General features: G+C 47.1%; 2 protein-coding genes across 2 annotated transcripts; one reads left to right on the forward strand and one right to left on the reverse strand.

Annotated features, from left to right (window-relative positions):
- Positions 1-1,674: 1,674 nt before the first annotated feature.
- Positions 1,675-8,620, forward strand: LOC136943778 (cytohesin-2). Its single transcript, XM_067237230.1, has 12 exons — positions 1,675-1,805; positions 3,567-3,717; positions 4,040-4,106; positions 4,346-4,464; positions 4,557-4,637; positions 4,776-4,888; positions 5,025-5,173; positions 5,331-5,442; positions 6,485-6,561; positions 7,353-7,424; positions 7,915-8,069; positions 8,385-8,620. The coding sequence occupies exons 1-12, from the start codon at positions 1,739-1,741 to the stop codon at positions 8,470-8,472; spliced, it is 1,251 nt and encodes a 416-aa protein (XP_067093331.1). The 5' UTR covers positions 1,675-1,738; the 3' UTR covers positions 8,473-8,620.
- Positions 8,621-13,332: 4,712 nt separating this feature from the next.
- On the reverse strand, positions 13,333-17,625 carry si:dkey-283b15.2 (neuronal pentraxin-2). Its single transcript, XM_067237345.1, has 5 exons — positions 16,930-17,625; positions 15,491-15,986; positions 15,100-15,353; positions 14,203-14,382; positions 13,333-13,727 (listed from the first exon to the last, which is right to left on the reverse strand). The coding sequence occupies exons 1-5, from the start codon at positions 17,623-17,625 to the stop codon at positions 13,518-13,520; spliced, it is 1,836 nt and encodes a 611-aa protein (XP_067093446.1). The 3' UTR covers positions 13,333-13,517.
- Between the last annotated feature and the right edge of the window lie 487 nt (positions 17,626-18,112).

The raw sequence follows: 18,112 nt of genomic DNA on the forward strand, positions 1-18,112 counted from the left end.
TTGATAACCTTTAAGTTGTGTGCAATGTTGTGCCTCCTGACACAAATGAATTGGCTGTCCAAATTGGAATTGTGCTAAATTGTGTTCCTACCTACCTATATATTTACGGTCCAAAGATTTTAAATTGTAGTCAGAAATTGAATCATAATTAGCATGTATAAATCAATTCTTGTTCTTCCCTGTAGTCCTTTCAGTACCTGTGACACAGTGGTATGAATTTGCCATATCTTATAAAGGCGAGATCTTCAACCTGCTGATTTTAGCTTAGTAACACCCAAGTTATACTATCCATCGTGGGCCATAGATGGTAGAATTTACAAGCAGCCTTTAACATAGCAGGCTAACAGATTTAGGAATATACTGCAGAATATGTCATGCATCTTTCAACGTCCTATGGGGAAAAGAATGACGAGCGATGGTTAAACTAGGTAATTATGATTCTGGACTGGCATCAATTAAATACTAAATGTTACAAAAAATTATTTTATGAAATGACTCTCTATTTTAAGAGTATGTATGACAATTGAAACCTGGTGGGCAGCTTGATGTCTATGGCCAGAGTTTGGACCACAATGTTTTTGAGAAATTTGAAATGACAATGTTGCGGTTTGACCCCTTAATTGATCATGCCAGTTGGAAGCTTTGTCTAGTTTATTCTGCCTGGAATATAAATTGTATTACTAAAATTGACATATATAATATACATATAAATATATATAATGTACAGTTCATAGTTATATTTGTTTTCCAATGTTTTGTTTCCTTAAAAGAATAAATTTAACTTGGAAGGTTTTACTTTTATTTTGTACTTTTTTTTTAAGAAGCTACATATCCACATTTAGAGGGGAAAACAACAGCTTTTTGTTATCAACAACATTCTTCACATACTTCTCTGACAGAAACTATTGTTTAAAAAGCAAAAGTACATAAAGTCTGACCTTAGCATTGTCTCCTGTTTTTAATCAGGCCCAGACAATGATAAACAAGGAAGCTGATGTCTCAAACCTGTTACATGTTGCTCTCTGTAAGTAATCTAGCCAAAGCCATGGTATCTTGTTATTGCTCTCCTCTTTCAAAATGCCATTCCTTCTTCCTCTCTCCTCTTTGAAACCAACTAGCCCCTTCCTTTCAATATCACCCCCCTCCTTCTCCCTGACTTTCATACACCTCCTTCTTGGAATCCAGTTTCTCAGAATACACCTCATAGAGATCAGTCACTTACCGCTCGGTTAAATTCTGATCTCTACACAAACACGTTCTGAACTTGCTGTTTCGTTTTTTACCATATGAATCACGCATGGGGTTACGTTTTCTGATCGGTACAACTCGAGACAACTATCAACTCCGCATACATCTTCCCTCAGTATGCCATTAATTGTATATAGTGGGACAAGTTATCCCTTACTTCTCAGCGTGAGAAATGGTCGAAATGCGTGTGAAATACAAGGTTTTGAGCGACAGTGTGTGAAATGGATGAAATGCGTGAGACTTGAGATCCCCTGCTTCTAATGTCTCAATGACTATGCAGTGCCGAGTAAACAGCATTGATTGTGAGAGACACGCCCAACTATTCCGAGGAGGTTTTTTGCACGATTATCTTGAAAGCTGCGTCACTTCCTGTACTACCACCCCCTTTGTCTGTGCCTCAGGTTTCGGAACGCAGGCTGTTTATTTATTTATTTCCTTTTAATTTTGAGGATATATTTCCATATATATCCATTATATTTTCGGTTATTGAATGACAGTCGACTCTGAAATATTTATGCCTAAAAGCAAAGCGCCAAAAATGGATGACCTGGACTACAGTAAGTATTTCTAGCTAGCCAGCTAATGTTAGCTAGCTGGCTCGTTGTTGGACACTAATGATGTCGTCTGTGTAGCTAGATGTATGTTGTTACCTGGCCAGGGCTAGCTCTGTCTAGCCTGTACTAGTAAGCTATCATGCAGGTTGTCCGTTAAGGCGTTAACATCCTTCCAAGCTACCGCTACCTTACCTGCCGTCGTTAGATCACCAAGGACCACATAGTTAGCTCTAGCTAGATACTTCGCCGTAAATGGAATCTGCCAACATGTATTCAGAACGACGTTGGGAAAAGCGTTAGATGGCTAGCTAGTTGCTCACGACTTAGCGGCTAGCTACTCAATCCATTGTTTACTAATTCTAGCTAACTAGCTAGTACTGTCTACTAACCATCTAATAGTACTAATTGCTATCTAGCAGATGACCATCGAATATTGTATTTGTCCTAGTCTACAGTTCACCCAGCTATGTATTATTATGTTTATGTCGACTGTTAGAGACCCAGCTCATGATTGTTTTTATAAAGCTAACTAACCTCCCAGCTCCTGACCCCCATACATTTGTAGTAGTACTAATTTATTAAAATCATTGCAGCACTAAGCAGGGTTTTAGTTTTTTAGAAGTGTGTCTGACATTTGGTAAATTAAACATGTCAACCCGGTTCTGCAGGGCCCGGTGTTGTGTGACAAGCGGAACACTTACCGGGAAATATAATTTGCATGATTTGCAACCTGAACAGTTAAGCATTTGTGTAGCCTTTATTCTGTATGTCTACAATTCTGTTATGAATATAGCCGATCTGCCTTTGGATGTCTGACAAAAGGTACTTCCTAGCCAAGTATAACATTGTCATTGATTGTACAGATGATGATGATGATGACTCCTTATGGGTTTTAGTTCTCTGTTTAAGAATGCATTTGCATAGTCCGTCTGTACATCAACGCTGAACCACACCATACACAAACTTCCTCCAGTACAGTGATCTCAGAGCTCCTCGCTGTCTTAGAATGTCAACTGTTCTCGGAATGTTTCAAGAGTGCCCTGAAGCTTAAGATCGTTCTGGTTGATGGATTTTAAACTTGTTTATCCTCTCAGCTATCTTTTATCTTATGGTTTCATGGGCACACATGGGGTGGCCTGTTAGACCAGTTTTTAGAAGTGCCACCACTAAACTTTGTCAGTGAACATGCTGCATGCTCCAGTAAATATGCAAAGCAACAACACCTCATATAGCCACTGACTGGCCACTTTAGTTGAGTTTGAGCACACATGCCAGATGCATGTATTAGGTACAGACCAGCGAATCGAGCCTGGAACTGGATCTAACCCAAATGGCCATTTAGGAGTTGTAATTGGTACTTCGATGCACCATACATTGATGAGATGAATCGGTGTTGTAGAGGGGGAGAGACTTTTGTCTCTGTGCTAAATTTAGCAACCTAAATATCAAGAGCAATCTTTCAAACGCACAAAGCTCCTCTTCTCTAATTTTTTTTTCCCTCTGCACATTTTATGTTCTCTTTTACATATTCAGAATCCATGCATCCCAATTACTCACGCCAGCCCAGCCCGTACCTCCCCCTCCTCATGCCAGCCCAGCCCGTACCTCCCACCCTCTCCCCCTTCCTCTCTCCATCATATTTAATTGGGACAGTCCGGCATCAGAGCCACTGACGACGACCACCCCAACTTGCTTCAGGGAAACTTCCCCTAATGGGGTCTGTCTAGCAGCGCCACTGATGAGCCTGTCTTTCCCCCCCTGCAGTCCCAGTGGACCTGAGCCCAGAGGAGCGCTGTGAGCTGGAAGACATCCGTCGCAGGAAGGGTGCCCTGCTGCAGGAGATCCAGAGGCTCCGGGATGAGCTCCGAGAGGCCCTCCTGGAGGTGGAGGGGCTGGAGACCAGCACCGAGGGCAGGTGAGTCGGACTGCATTAGTGTAGTTGTCACAATGCCATCATTTTGGTATCATGTATATCGTGTATTCATTTTATTGTTGATTTTTTGTATTGTGGGATGATTATTTTGTACAAGCGACTGTAGCACTGCATGTGGAGACAGACTGAGGCATCTTCATACGTTCACATTTAGTACCTCAGAACGGTACCAGTACCGTGCAAAACACTAACAAACACACACACAAAAGGTTCCTGTGGTACGTTTATTGGTACTGTTTTATTGGTAATAACTGAATTGCACATGTGCATGTGTGGTAACTTTCCCCTCGTCTTGTTTTCATAGTAAAACCCTGCAGAAGAGTCGGCATGTGGCCATGGGCAGGAAGAAGTTCAACATGGATCCTAAGAAGGTAGGAAGCGGACCTGAGTCAGAAGCACAAGCCTTCTTTCTTAGTGTGTGCGCAGATGTGTTTGAGCGTGTTTGTGTGTGTTCAGGGCAGATGTGTTTGAGCGTGTTTGTGTGTGTGTTCAGGGCATTGTGTTTGGGCGTGTGTGTATTTGTTCAGGGCAGATGTGTTTGAGCGTGTGTGTGTGTGTGTGTGTTCAGGGCATTGTGTTTGAGCGTGTGTGTGTGTGTGTGTGTGTTCAGGGCATTGTGTTCCTGGTGGACAACGAGCTGCTTCGACACACTCAGGAGGACATAGCCCAGTTCCTCTACAAAGGAGAAGGCCTCAACAAGACGGCCATTGGAGATTACCTAGGAGAGAGGTACTTGTTCCATTTCTCTTTCTCTCTCTTTATACTCCTCCCCCCCTCGTCTCACTCTGCTTCTCTCCACCTCTCCTCCTCTTCCTCTCTAGGGATGACTTCAACCTCAAGGTTTTGCAGGCGTTTGTGGACCTTCACGAGTTCACTGACCTCAACTTGGTCCAAGCCCTCAGGTAAGCTGAAGCCTTCGATGCAGATGTTGCCCTCGGTCCACACTACTTCAGCTCTGTGTTCACAAACATGTACTAACCCTCCCTCCCTCCCTCTCTCGCTGCCTCCCGCCCGCCCTCCCTCCCTCCCTCTCGCTGCAGGCAGTTCCTGTGGAGCTTTCGTTTGCCCGGAGAAGCTCAGAAGATTGACCGCATGATGGAGGCCTTCGCCCAGCGCTACTGTCACTGCAACCCTGGGGTGTTCCAGAGCACCGGTACACACAGGCACAATCCACTACACACACACACACACACACACACACACACACACACACACACACACACACACACACACAGAAACACACTTTGAAACCCAGCAGGTATGAATCTGTGTGTGGCCTGTTCCTGCAGACACCTGCTATGTGCTGTCGTTCGCCATCATCATGCTGAACACCAGCCTGCACAACCCCAACGTCAGGGACAAGCCTGCGGTGGACCGCTTCATCTCCATGAACAGAGGCATCAACGAGGGGGGAGACCTGCCAGAGGACCTGCTAAGGGTCAGTGTGTGTGTGTGTGTGTGTGTTTCTGTGAGACTGTGTGTGTGTGTGTTTCTGAGAGTTTGTGTGTGCATGTTACCATCTGCAAAATGATTACTGTAAAACCCCCTTTTGCTTTCCTCTTCAAGCCTGTTTGTGGTTGCTGTCTCTTCCCCAGAACCTGTATGACAGCATCAAGAACGAGCCCTTCAAGATCCCCGAGGACGACGGCAATGACCTGACGCACACCTTCTTCAACCCCGACAGAGAGGGCTGGCTGCTCAAACTGGGTACGGCGGCAGTGGCGGCACCTGGTGGTGGGCTAGGGGTACTGCTGCTCACCTCAGCCCACCAGCCTGCTTCGACCCAACACTAATACTGACTGAAAATGTTTGATGTTAAGGTTGTAGAAAGGTGTATCTTCTCAATTTAAGAAACATCAAGGCTTTTTCCTGTAATCATATGTATGTTCACCTCTGTGCTGTGTCCTCTTGTAAACCTGTGTGCCAGCCTGCCCTCCTTCTCTCTCGGAGGTTTACAGTAAGCAGCGTCACACACTGGCAACAGACTGCGCAGGGAGTCCTGCAAGGCAGACAAATGCTGGACATTTGTCTGCCTTGCTTTGCTCCCTCGGGCTTTGTCAGTGTGTCGTGGTGCTCGGGCCACACGTGACTCAGACGTGTTGGTCTGCCGCCCCCTTGTGGCGGGTCGCTGTCCTGCGCCACAGCAGTCTGACCTCTTGCATGGCAGGGTCTGGGATCTGTGTGTCACTAATATCTTCTCCTTCCCCCTCTCTCTCTCCCTCTATCTCTGTGTCTCTATTTGTGTTTCTGTGTCTCTCTTGCCCTCTCTCGCCCTCTCTCTCTGTGTCTCTCTCTGTGTCTCTGTCTGTGTCTCTCTCCCTCTCTCTCCCTCTCTCTGTGTCTCTCTTTGTGTCTCTATCTCCCTCTCTCTCTGTGTCTCTATCTCCCTCTCTCTCTCTGTGTCTCTCTCTCCCTCTCTCTCTGTGTCTCTATCTCCCTCTCTCTCTGTCTCTCTCTCTTCTTTCCTACCCGTTCCCTCCCTCCTCTCTCCTCCTCTGGTTCCCCCGGGCCGTCGTTGTCTCTGCTTCCTCCCTGCGATTTCCACTCTGCTGCTGCCTGCTTGTTTCTCAGGAGGTATGTATGTATGTATGTATGTATGTATGTATGTATGTATGTCAGAGAGACACCCGTAGGACTGTGTACGACCCAGCATGTTCCCCGCTCCTCTCTCTTCAGTCATCTTCCTGCTTAGCTGATCCTCGCTCGTCCCTGACGCGGGTGTTCTTGTGTGGATGTTTGTTCACGACAGGAGGCCGTGTCAAGACCTGGAAGCGAAGGTGGTTCATCCTCACAGACAACTGCCTCTACTACTTTGAGTACACCACAGTGAGTGTTAGGGTTCAGACCGCGGGCCCTAAGCTTAAGACGTTTCCACACTAATGCTCCTCACCAGTGTTTTGTATGTATGTGGCAGTCCTCAAGATGTGGGATCATTTGTTTATGCTGGAGTGAACGGGACATCCCAGCAGGTTTTGCACACCAGTGTGTGTGAGTGTGTAATGTGAGTGTGTGTGTGTGTGTGTGTAGATAGTGTAAAGTTGTGAGTGTGTAATGTTTGTGTAGAGTGTGAGTGTGTAATGTTTGTGTAGAGTGTGAGTGTGTAATGTGAGTGTGTGTGTGTGTGTGTAGATAGTGTAAAGTTGTGAGTGTGTAATGTTTGTGTAGAGTGTGACTGTGTAATGTGAGTGTGTGTGTGTGTGTAGATAGTGTAAAGTTGTGAGTGTGTAATGTTTGTGTAGAGTGTGAGTGTGTAATGTGAGTGTGTGTGTGTGTAGATAGTGTAAAGTTGTGAGTGTGTAATGTTTGTGTAGAGTGTGACTGTGTAATGTGAGTGTGTGTGTGTGTGTAGATAGTGTAAAGTTGTGAGTGTGTAATGTTTGTGGTGAGTGTGAGTGTGTAATGTGAGTGTGTGTGTGTGTGTGTGTAGATAGTGTAAAGTTGTGAGTGTGTAATGTGAGTGTGTGTGTGTGTAGATAGTGTAAAGTTGTGAGTGTGTGTAGAGTGTGAGTGTAATGTGTGTGTGTGTGTGTAGATAGTGTAAAGTTGTGAGTGTGTAATGTTTGTGTAGAGTGTGAGTGTGTAATGTGTGTGTGTGTGTAATGTGTGTGTGTTTTCAGGACAAGGAGCCCAGAGGGATCATCCCACTGGAGAACCTCAGTATACGAGAGGTGGAAGACCCCAGGAAACCTGTAAGTCCCACATCCACCTGCTCTGAGAACGTTCTGGAGCATGGATCCCACACAGAATGTTTTTAAAATCCATACGTGGATGCTGATTTCCAGTATATGAGAATCTGCTCGCTTAGATGAACTCACAGGGAGTCTCATAGATATATAGAAAGGGTAGAGGTCTCGTCCGCGTTGCCGGACAACGGAGTCAAACGTCCGCACGTGGCGGCCATCTTGCGACAGTCAACCCGCTCACCCATAACATTGTGTTGGTGCTACATGTACTTTTTAAATGACCATAACTTGCTCAATGTTATGGGTGAGCGAGTTGACTGTAGCAAGATGGCCGCCATGTGCAGACGTTCTAGACTCCGCGTAAGACATCTAGTCTTTATATATATCTATGGGGAGTCACGTCCCTTCTCACAAGCCCATGTTGGTCGACACTGTTGTACCTTTGCTCCAACTCTAACCTCCCTCCTCCAACCCCCCCCCCCCCCCCCCACCACAGAACTGCTTCGAGCTCTACATTCCTAACAACCGCGGCCAGCTGATCAAGGCGTGTAAGACGGAGGCAGACGGGAGGGTGGTGGAGGGAAACCACAATGTGTACCGCATCTCTGCTCCCACGCCGGAGGAGAAGGACGAGTGGATCCACAGCATCAAGTGAGGAGGGGGGAGGGGTACACAGCATCAAGTGAGGAGGAGAGGGGGGAGAGGGGGGTGGATCCACAGCATCAAGTGAGGACTGGAGAGGGGAGGGGAGGGGGGATGGGTACACAGCATCAAGTGAGGAGGAGAGGGGGGAGAGGGGGGTGGATCCACAGCATCAAGTGAGGACTGGAGAGGGGAGGGGAGGGGAGGGGGGAGGGGTACACAGCATCAAGTGAGGAGGGGAGGGAGGGTGTTGAGGGAAGGCGTTCAGCAGTTGTAAGTAGTTGCATGAATGTAACATGTATTGACCCCCCCTCTCCATCGCAGCTCTGCGGTCAGCGTGGACCCCTTCTATGAGATGCTCGCTGCCAGGAAGAAGCGCATTTCCCTCAAGAAGAAGGAGGAGCAACCGTAGATCGCCTTCTACTGTTGCCTCTCCTCCCCCGCCCCCCTCTCTTTCTACTGTTGCCTCTCCTCCCCCGCCCCCCTCTCTTTCTACTGTTGCCTCTCCTCCCCCGCCCCCCTCTCTTTCTACTGTTACCTCTCCTCCCCCGCCCCCCTCTCTTTCTACTGTTGCCTCTCCTCCTCCGCCCCCCTCTCTTTCTACTGTTGCCTCTCCTCCCCCGCCCCGCTCTCTTTCTACTGTTGCCTCTCCTCCCCCGCCCCGCTCTCTTTCTACTGTTACCTCTTCTCCCCCGCCCCGCTCTCTTTCTACTGTTACCTCTTCTCCCCCGCCCCCCTCTCTTTCTCCCCCACTCCCCATCTCTCATTCCAGTGTGGGGCACCAGCCTTTGGTTCTTCTCTTCTTCCTAGACCCCCTCACCCCCTCTTTCTCTCTAACGAGAGGACCCCTTGCTATCCTGTTTAGGAAACTTTCCAAGGCACATTGAGAGTTTACAACTCATCCATACAGACTGACTGACTGCTTCAACAGCACTGTTTTGTCCATTACATCACTTCTCCCAAGTGTACACTAAACCCCCACACACTACACCAGTGCACTCACTCAAACCCATCCCCACAGTCCCCCCTCTTCCTTTGCCATTGAAGTGAACTGTGAAACTCGTCTTATTCAGGGTAGTGAGGGGGTCAGTGAGCGGGTCCGAACGCCCCTCAACCACCACCTTCCATCACTATCGCGGGTGGCGTCTCAATAGGCTACGGTGGCCTCCTTTTATTTATGCCTGTCCTTTTGTGTTTTACTCCAGAGTAGATACACATTCAATATTGGGCAAGCGTTCAACGGTACTAGCATACTAAACAGTGTAGTTCATAGATATGACTGTAGTAGGGGTTCATGGTTAGCCTGCATGCAGAGGAAGCTCCTATGAAGTATTGAGACGCGCTCCTGGCTTTCCACTGCCCTCTCACGGCCTGATTATTATGTCTGTATCGGCATTATCAAACTCATGCTTTAACACCGTAGCATCTCTGGAAGGAAATTGTCACTGGTCACTGTTCCTGTCGACGGTTCCGTCTCCTTCCAGCTCCGCCAGCAGCAGTGAAGACAGATCATATCTGAGTCGACAGATCATATCTGAGTCGACAGATCATATCTGAGTCGACAGATCATATCTGAGTCGACAGATCATATCTGTAACCTCAGAAGTAGGCTGTCTTCTCCTGGATACAGCTGAGTTTGCACACATATTGGCAGAGATATGTCTCCTTATGTCTCAAAAGCAGGATGTCGGCTTGTAGTGATGCCTTTCCCGTGTCGATGTAACGACACAACGCCTCAAGTGAATTTGGACCTAAAGCTTATGAGTGAGACATGAGACAGACGATGATCAGTGACATTTCCTCACCAGCTCCTCTCCCTTGTACAGACAGTTAACTGTTAAACCCAGGTCTATATCGTACACTATAGTGGGTTTTGAGAAAAAGTTACAACGGCAGCTTATTACAATGTATATTTTTTTTGTTTGTAAATACATGTTAGTATATTTGTTTACAACACACATAGAAATGCTTTAATTTATTGTTCGTTTTTTTTTTCTTTTTTTTTTTCGTTTTTTTTGGATATCATTTTGTACAAGCTACTGTAGAACTGCATGTGGATATGAACAGATGTGTGTTCTTACGTTCACATGGACCAGACTCCTTGTACTGCTGGCTGTCAGAAGCACGGTTAGTGTTGCCTGTTGGCCAACTAGAGGGTCAGCTCTAGATTTGAAAATATTGCGACAAAAAACATTTGTTAGTGGTGAGGGTCAAATATGATTCCATTCTGATCTTGGGTCTGGTTAGAGCGGGTATGAACCTGGCCTGCAGACGCTGTGGCTCTCTTGTCAGAGTAGCTCCCTTCACTTGGCAGCACAGGGAAGTGAACTCTAGATGGTGTTTACCATGTTGCAGACACACTAAACCACTCTGATCTATACTGGAAGCAGAGTGTATTGCTGAATAGAGAGGGCATGAGAGGCTCTGGTGTGCCACAGCTGAATTCCCGTTCAAATTTTCTCCTAGCGGTAAAAAACCCCCCAGCAAAACAAGGAACACTAATAAATATTTCAAGTATTATATAATTGTTGAGTATGAAATATTAAGTTGCGCTGAATTAATAACAATGTAAAGGATGTGTCAATTATACATTTAGTCTGACATGATTTAGTCTGACATGCCCCTGGATATTTGATGATTTGCATTAGTTTGTTACTAGAAATGTTACTAAGGGAAATGCAGCGCAAGAATTATTGTCTATTGCACTTTATACAGTTGAGCATTTGACAGGCTTTCCAAGTGCTGTTCTTGTAGATTGGCTTGATTAACCATCTCCAGTACCCTCTAGTGGTGATTGTTGCAGTACTGTACAATCACATTGGTTTTGGTGTGTCCAGAAAAATGACTGCTTGATGTAGCTACACATGGGAGGATATGACACGTTGTATTGAGGTGTTTAGTATCCCCTCATTCACACAAATTCATCATGTTTTTTAAAAGCGTCTGAAAAGCTCACTGTTGAAACAAGCCTTCCACTGTTCTAAGGGTACTTGTTGTCAGATGACCCTGACCGTAACCTTGACTATCGAGGGACGATATCAGTGTCCAGGTCGGGCTGAGTGTCCCGGTCTTAAACCCACAGTGGAGTCTGAGCTCCACAACACCAACCATTCACGGCCTGGTGCAACGGCATCTGGATATTCTTGAAGTGCAAAGTTGCCAAAACACACTTGTGATGTTAAACCTGACCTCTGCTTGACACAAACTCGAGTATCCAGGACGTATGGTTAGGCCTTTACACCTGCCTCCACAACTCTACTCTGGCTAGCCCGATGTCAAGCCTGATATAACCACCAGTACCCTACCACCTCCTAATCCAGGATTACTGTCTTATTTTGTATTTATTTATTTGATTTACAGTAAGGTAAAGATGGATATGTCATCTATGCTAAATGTAGCAAAACAACCACGGTACACTGATGCCAGTTAACTTGTGAAACAATAAAAAGTGAACTGAGTACATTTTTGTTCTGAGTGGAGTGAATTCACAAGGAGCTGCGTCCTTTTGGTGTCGGGCTGTGTTTCTGCATGCTGTGATACTGTGTGCTGTGTTTTTGCATGCTGTGTTACTCTGTGCTGCATGGTGGAGCAGAAAGGCTGTGTGTGGTGTGGTGTGGGTGTGTGTGTGGTGTGGTGTGTGTGGTTTAAGGAGGAGGAGAGGGTCAAGAGCTTTAGTCTTAAAGGTGTTTTCTGGCTTCACATCTAAGCAGCATGTTGTGTGTGTGTGCTCGCGTGTGACAGACATCCTCTGTAGCTAGGTCAGATGGCTGTAAGTGGATCTTGACTGTACAGGTGAATGGGTCTCCAGCTTAACCCTTGGGTTGTCTTCGTGTCATTGTGACCCATCAGTCATTCTGACCCATCAGTCATTCTGACCCATCAGTCATTCTGACCCATCAGTCATTCTGACCCACCGTCGTATTGCAACAACTTTACCACATACAAAAACAAAGTGAGGAATTTTCTTTTAACTGTCTGTTGGCTGTCTCACCCCCCCCACATTGCGAAGGTTAAAAGAAAATGCTATTTATTTGTTTTTGGGTAAAATTGGGTAAACACAACGTTGGTTCGTTGTGAACCTTTGGGTCATGTGACCCGAAGGCAGCACAAGGGTTAACTTCAGATCTAGTCCTACCTAGTGTTCACCAGTAACCAGCTCAATGATTCTATTCACTTGAAAGCTTAGACCTACAAAATATGAGTGAATAAGTTATGGTTTAAGTGTTTTGCAAAAGATTTTGTTTATGATTGTTGTTTTAACACTTTAATACGTGATAAAACATCAGAAACTAATTTCTCAAAGCCAGATCATTGAAACTATAGTCATACTCACTGAAATGAATACCCATTTTCACTCTCTGGGCTCTGTGTGAAACAGATTATTTCATTGTTATCGTGTCCAAAAAAACACTGCTCAAACCGCAGTTAGTTATACAAAATATTTATTGACAAACCATGTCAAAATGTTTTTCAAGTATTTTCAGTACAAGGTTGGAGTATGAGGTGGAGTACATGTCTATGGGTATCTCAGCTGAATTTACAGGCCTACATTACAAAGAGAAGTAATTATTTTAAAAACTAAATGTAACCCTCACATCTTAACATCCTGCTAATTTAATAGAACTTGCTTCAATATAGTGCATTTTTAAATTTTACTTTGTAATATGTCAGATGTATTAAATCGATTTCAAGAGAGAATGTACTGCTAAATAAAGAGAGAGACTACTAATGCATGCAGTCGGCTGGCTTCTGTCAGTCCCTCAAAATAGTCAAAATACAGTTTACTTACAAAAAAAAAGAAAAGAAAACAGTTTACTTACAAAAAAATAGAAAAGAACAAAAAAGACACAAAAGAACAAAACAAAATTGCTGTAACGTTTTCTTTGGTTTAGTAGCTGTATGTTTCAAAGGATGTTCTTTCAGAATCCAATGATCACTCTAGACAAAATCTACCTCTTATCCGATACAAACCTACCCACTTAAGTCACCACCTTTGTAACATTTACAGACCTGCTAAATTAGGTTTTTGAGGCCTGTTATTCACACCAATCAGCAGTTTAACAACATGTTTTATCTTCCTTATACCACCTCTGTTCTGTGACATTTGGAGTTCTACTTCTAATCTAAGACAGAAAGTCAAAAACAGTAATGCGTAATCAAACATCACACACATACATCACATGCCATAAAAATGTCTCTAGGTCGAGTCTTTCAGGTTAAAAGGAAGGCATTGTTTCCAAGGTTTACAAAGAGGAGTGGTCAGGGTGTTAAGGACAAGTTGTTAGTTCACAGGCTTCAGTGGAGACAAAGTCCAATCTACATAGTTCCTGTGGCTTGTCGGAAGCCTTCTACGCGTCTGGGACGACGATTCACAAAGTGGTGATTCACGAAAAAAGGCTGTGCTTTGTCCTCCTTCACCCGTCCAGGGGTGTTGCCCTTGGTTACGGGTTGTTGCCCTTAGTGACAGGGGTTGAAGGGGTACTTGGTGACCCCTCCGTGTAGCTCCACCATGGCCTCTGACCAGGCGAAGACGTCTCCGCTGAGGTGGCTCCCACAGGACGCCAGGCCGTAGATGTCCTGAGCCGTTAGGACGTGAGACCACATCTGCACGTCGGACATCTCCCCCACGAAGGACTGAGTGGCGTCAAATCGACCGCCCAGAGTGTCCTGGATGGCAACAAACAACAGTTAAGTGTCACATATCCATTTCTCCGTTAGATTTTGAAGTACAAACAATAATTGTCTTTGTTACAGACTTTACACACTTTAACCCTCGTGCTGCCTTCGGGTCACATGACCCAAAGGTTCATAACGAACCATCGTTGTGTTTACCCAATTTTACCCAATACAAAAACAAATAAAAATAATTTTCTTTTAACCATTCCAATGTGGGGGGTCTGAGACAGCCCGACAGTTAAAAGAAAATGCTTCACTTAGTTTTTGTAGGAGGTAAATTTGACGCAATACGACGGTGGGTCACAATGACTGATGGGTCAGAATGACCCGAAGATAACACAAGGGTTATAGAGTTACAAAACAGCTCTGTCTTCCCCAATAATTATTATTCCCAATCCATGAAGTTCAACAAGCAGACAAGGTTCATTTCGAAGTCCAAAGAAGGTTCAGACCCCGTCCGTCTCACCTGCTCCTGCCCCAGGATGAACACCCCCCCTGGCTTGATGGGGTGCCAGGCCGACAGGTCCTCTCCAGACCCCCTCTTCACCCCGTCCTGGTACGCCTCCCAAAGACCATCCCTAGTTGTCCACGTCACACACACGTGATGCCACTTCCCATCGCTCAGGGACAGGGGCAGGGTCACTGCCTGGAGGGGGAGAGGGGGGATGACACAGTCACACTCTGAGCTACTTTACTGGGAGTCAGGTGGCTGAGCGGTGAGGGAATCGGACTAGTAATCCGAAGGTTGCCAGTTCGATTCCCGGTCATGCCAACTGACGTTGTGTCCTTGGGCAAGGCACTTCACCCTGCTTGCCTCGGGGGAATGTCCCTGTACTTACTGTAAGTCGCTCTGGATAAGAGCGTCTGCTAAATGACTAAATGTAAATGTTTACTGATACACAACCCAGTCTCAACACGACGAATGTTATTTTTTACAGCTGCTTGGCAGAGGCAGAATCAGAACACACTGGGGGGGGGGTTACAGGAACAGAAAGTGCTCCGTATTAGAGCTATGATTGCTGCTGTGTTTCTGTCCGTGATGGAGTAGAAAAGGCCAACCCTGTCGGCTGCCCCGCCCCCTGCTCATCCGCCTTATGTGGTGTGACGCCTCAGGACAAGAGCAGCTTAGACAGAAGCTCAGGGCTCAGCAGAGGGGATCAGCATGGAGCTGTTGTCCAGCACACTGACACACTTCACACCTTCTGTTAGACCTTTGTGCCAAACTGACCCATGAGCACCCTTCAGAGCACAGAGGTTCTCAAGCCTTGCTGCCCTTCAAATGTATCGTCTTGGCCAAAGTCGGCCGCTTTCGAAGAGTTCAGGATGCTTGTGTGGCCTCTATCTCTGTCTGTTTCTTCCTCACCTTATCATCCACCAGTAGCTCCATGGGATTGTTGCCCCACTCGATGAGCACCAGCTCGTTGGCCTGTCCAGGTACAGAGTAGGAGAAGGGTGTGCCCAGACCAGGCCCCGCGCCCCCCTTGATCCACAGGCACAGGGTGAGAGCAAAGATCTCATGGAGGAGGGTCCTCTTCACCTTCCCGTACATGTAGTTGGTCCTCATGGGGAAGCCAATCTGGAAGGCTTCAGGGCTCTTGAGTTTCTTCCTGTTGGAACCTGGGAGAGTCAGAGGGGTGAGGGGTGAGGGGTTAGAGGTTAAGGTTTTTCCCTGTTGGAACAGACTTACAGCTGGACTCTCAGTTTAGCCCATTTATCAGAACGACTCAAATAAATTGAAAAGTTAAGTGTTGTACCTGTGTGATGCAGGTGATTCAGGACAGACTCCAGTTTGTTGGAATGCAGCCCAGACCTCGGGCCTTGTGAGTGATAGCCTGTTTGTGGAAGGTAACCATGGCTGTCTGCGATGTTGTCGTGGTGACTGTCATCATCGGCCTCGTCATCGTCTTCATCTTCTTCATCATCCTCATCATCCTCATCGCTGTCATCGTGACCGTTGTCTTCGCGGTGACTGTCGTCATGGTGTCTGTCGTCGTGGTGACTGTCGTCGTGACTCTCGTCATCGTCGTGGTGCTCATCGTCAGGGTGGGTGTCGGCGTGGTGACCGTCGCCGGGGTTCCCGTCGTCATGGCGATCGTGATCGTCGCCGTGGCTGTCGTCGTCGTGGCGATCTGGGCTGCTGAGGGCGGCGGTGGAGTGGCGTTGCATCTGCTGCTCCAGAGCGTTGATCTTTCTCTGCAGAAGCTCCTTCAGAGAGCTGGAGTACGTGCTGGACGACGTGTTCCTGGACTGCTGAGAGGAGAGAGAGCAGATGAACACACACCTTAACTCTCGACCGCCCCGGCACCCTCTCTGTCCCCTTCACACATGACCTAGTCAACACTCAGGCCCTCACGCACACATGACCTGGTCAACACACATGACCTGGTCAACACACATGACCTAGTCAACACACATGACCTAGTCACACTGGCCCTCACACACACATGACCTAGTCAACACTCAGGCCCTCACGCACGCTATGTGCTGCTTAAGTGTCAACTCAGAACACAGCTGTGAGTCTAAGCTAACAGGTCATGTGGGGGGTGGACAGAGTCCAAGTTAGCTGCTCCACTGGAGACACCTCAGGACGGTGTGAAGGTTGCTACTGGTGAGCAATTTAGCCAGACAGTTTCTGCATCAGGTACATGTGATGGACTATTTAGGTTTTCCTGTGTGTGTGTGTGTCTGTCTGTCTGTCTGCAGTAATCCAGGCTTGTCTGGTGGCGTGCCCTGATAATCAGGCCGTCAGCGGAGATCACGATAATTGACGCTGATCTCGGGTTTCCCCCCGCTGCGCCTGACATCTGTCCATCCTCACAGTCTAAGACAGGTACAGATGGATTGATAATAGAAACTAATAGATGTGGGAATAGTCTGTATTAGGAGAGGAATGGACTGAGATAAAGATTGTCGTGCCAAATCTAGTCAACCCAGTGGAGCTAAATTGAACCAAAGTACGATCGACAGTGGATTTCAGACTCTGACAGGCAGTGACTGTCCCACCACTGACACTACGGCCAAGGTTGGCCAAATCTCGTTAGCTTCTCTGTCTTTGACTTATCTGGAAGTCAACTGTCTTTTTTGTTTGTTTCTTTTCATCCTATACTCACTACCTTTGTGAACTTCTGTGAATTGTGTTAGTCTGCCTTATCTCTGTCTCATTCTGTCTCTGTCTTGTGTGCTTGTCTCTCACCTTCTCCAGCCTCTCCTTCAGAGCCTGCAGCATCCGGCTCATCTGCTCCGGCGATGATGTCATATCCCCTGGTGTTACAAGTTTGTCCTTCCCTCTTTTTTTGCCGTGCCCTCCTTTAGAACGGTGCCCCCCCGCTACGTGGTTACTGTTTCCACGGTGCCCGTTGCTGGCGTGAGAGCTGTGGCTCCCATGCCCGTGGGAGGACGGGGAGGGGTGAGATGGGTCTCCGTGGTGGTCATCTTGGGCCCCCATGCCCCGTCCGAAGCCCTCACACATAGAGAGCTTGGCTGTCAGCTCCCTGATGCTCTCTCTCTGCTCCAAGATAGTCTCCTTCTGCTGCACCAGGCTCTCCCTGAGGTGTAATATGGTGGTCTTAGCCTCCTCCGTCATGCCCCAAAAGCCGTTAGGGGCTCCTCCTGGAGGCCCGTGGTGGCCTGGCCCCCCAGCCCCAGAGGCCCCCATAGCTGGGCCCCCAGCCCCAGAGGCCCCCATAGCTGGGCCCCCAGGGGGGAAGCAAGCAGGGTCTGCATCCACAGGGATGGGGGTGCAGATGAAGCGTGGATGTGTTCTGTAGTCGAAGTCAGGCCCTGGCATGGCACTGCCAAACGCAGGAGACGAGAGGAGGAAGAGGACGAGGAGGATGAAAAGGGGGGGGGTTGGCAGGAACGAAGGCTGAGAAATCCACCTGTGTCCCATCCTCGGTCCAGGTGTGGGGTTCAACGATGAAGAGTCAGACTTCGTTTCTCAACATGAGCGGGATATAAAGCTCTGGATGAAGAGCAAGTCTACCTCTTTTGTGGTAGCAGCATGGATGGAGAGTGTTGGGTGTGTTGTGACAAGCTGTCCCTAAAAGCTTCTCAAGGAAGCTTCTCTGTTGTCGGGCTCAGACCAGGCCTGCTCAACAGCTTGTCACGTCCAAGTAGATGTGTCTCCTGGGTAACGGACTCTCTCTGTTCGTCCTGCCACTGGTTATCTCGCTCAGACTTGGGTCGTGGAGTTTACTCTGATGTCATTTCCTGCTTCCGTCTCGGAGAGAAGGATCCTCCTGTGAACGACATAGCAGAATGTTTCAGCTGAACATGCGTCTTCTACATGTATTATTATTGGACTATGGACTACTTAAGGTAGTTCTCAGGCAGTGTTTGTGCCTATTCTTCTGTCAAGGTTGGTTCATTAACAGGCT

Source organism: Osmerus mordax, chromosome 6 (assembly GCF_038355195.1).
Source record: "Osmerus mordax isolate fOsmMor3 chromosome 6, fOsmMor3.pri, whole genome shotgun sequence".
NCBI lineage: Eukaryota > Metazoa > Chordata > Actinopteri > Osmeriformes > Osmeridae > Osmerus > Osmerus mordax.

What these genes read in the sequence shown, in the direction of transcription:
- LOC136943778 (XM_067237230.1), top strand. Translation starts at nt 1,739, where the DNA reads ATGACAGTCGACTCTGAAATATTTATGCCTAAAAGCAAAGCGCCAAAA. An exon ending in GGGCTGGCTGCTCAAACTGG is followed by an intron (nt 5,443 to 6,484) that starts GTACGGCGGCAG and finishes TGTTCACGACAG; the next exon opens with GAGGCCGTGTCAAGACCTGG. An exon ending in TGGAAGACCCCAGGAAACCT is followed by an intron (nt 7,425 to 7,914) that starts GTAAGTCCCACA and finishes CCCCCACCACAG; the next exon opens with AACTGCTTCGAGCTCTACAT.
- si:dkey-283b15.2 (XM_067237345.1), bottom strand. Translation starts at nt 17,625, where the DNA reads ATGGGACACAGGTGGATTTCTCAGCCTTCGTTCCTGCCAACCCCCCCC. An exon ending in TGAAGGAGAGGCTGGAGAAG is followed by an intron (nt 15,987 to 16,929) that starts GTGAGAGACAAG and finishes CTCTCCTCTCAG; the next exon opens with CAGTCCAGGAACACGTCGTC. An exon ending in AGCTACTGGTGGATGATAAG is followed by an intron (nt 14,383 to 15,099) that starts GTGAGGAAGAAA and finishes CTCCCCCTCCAG; the next exon opens with GCAGTGACCCTGCCCCTGTC.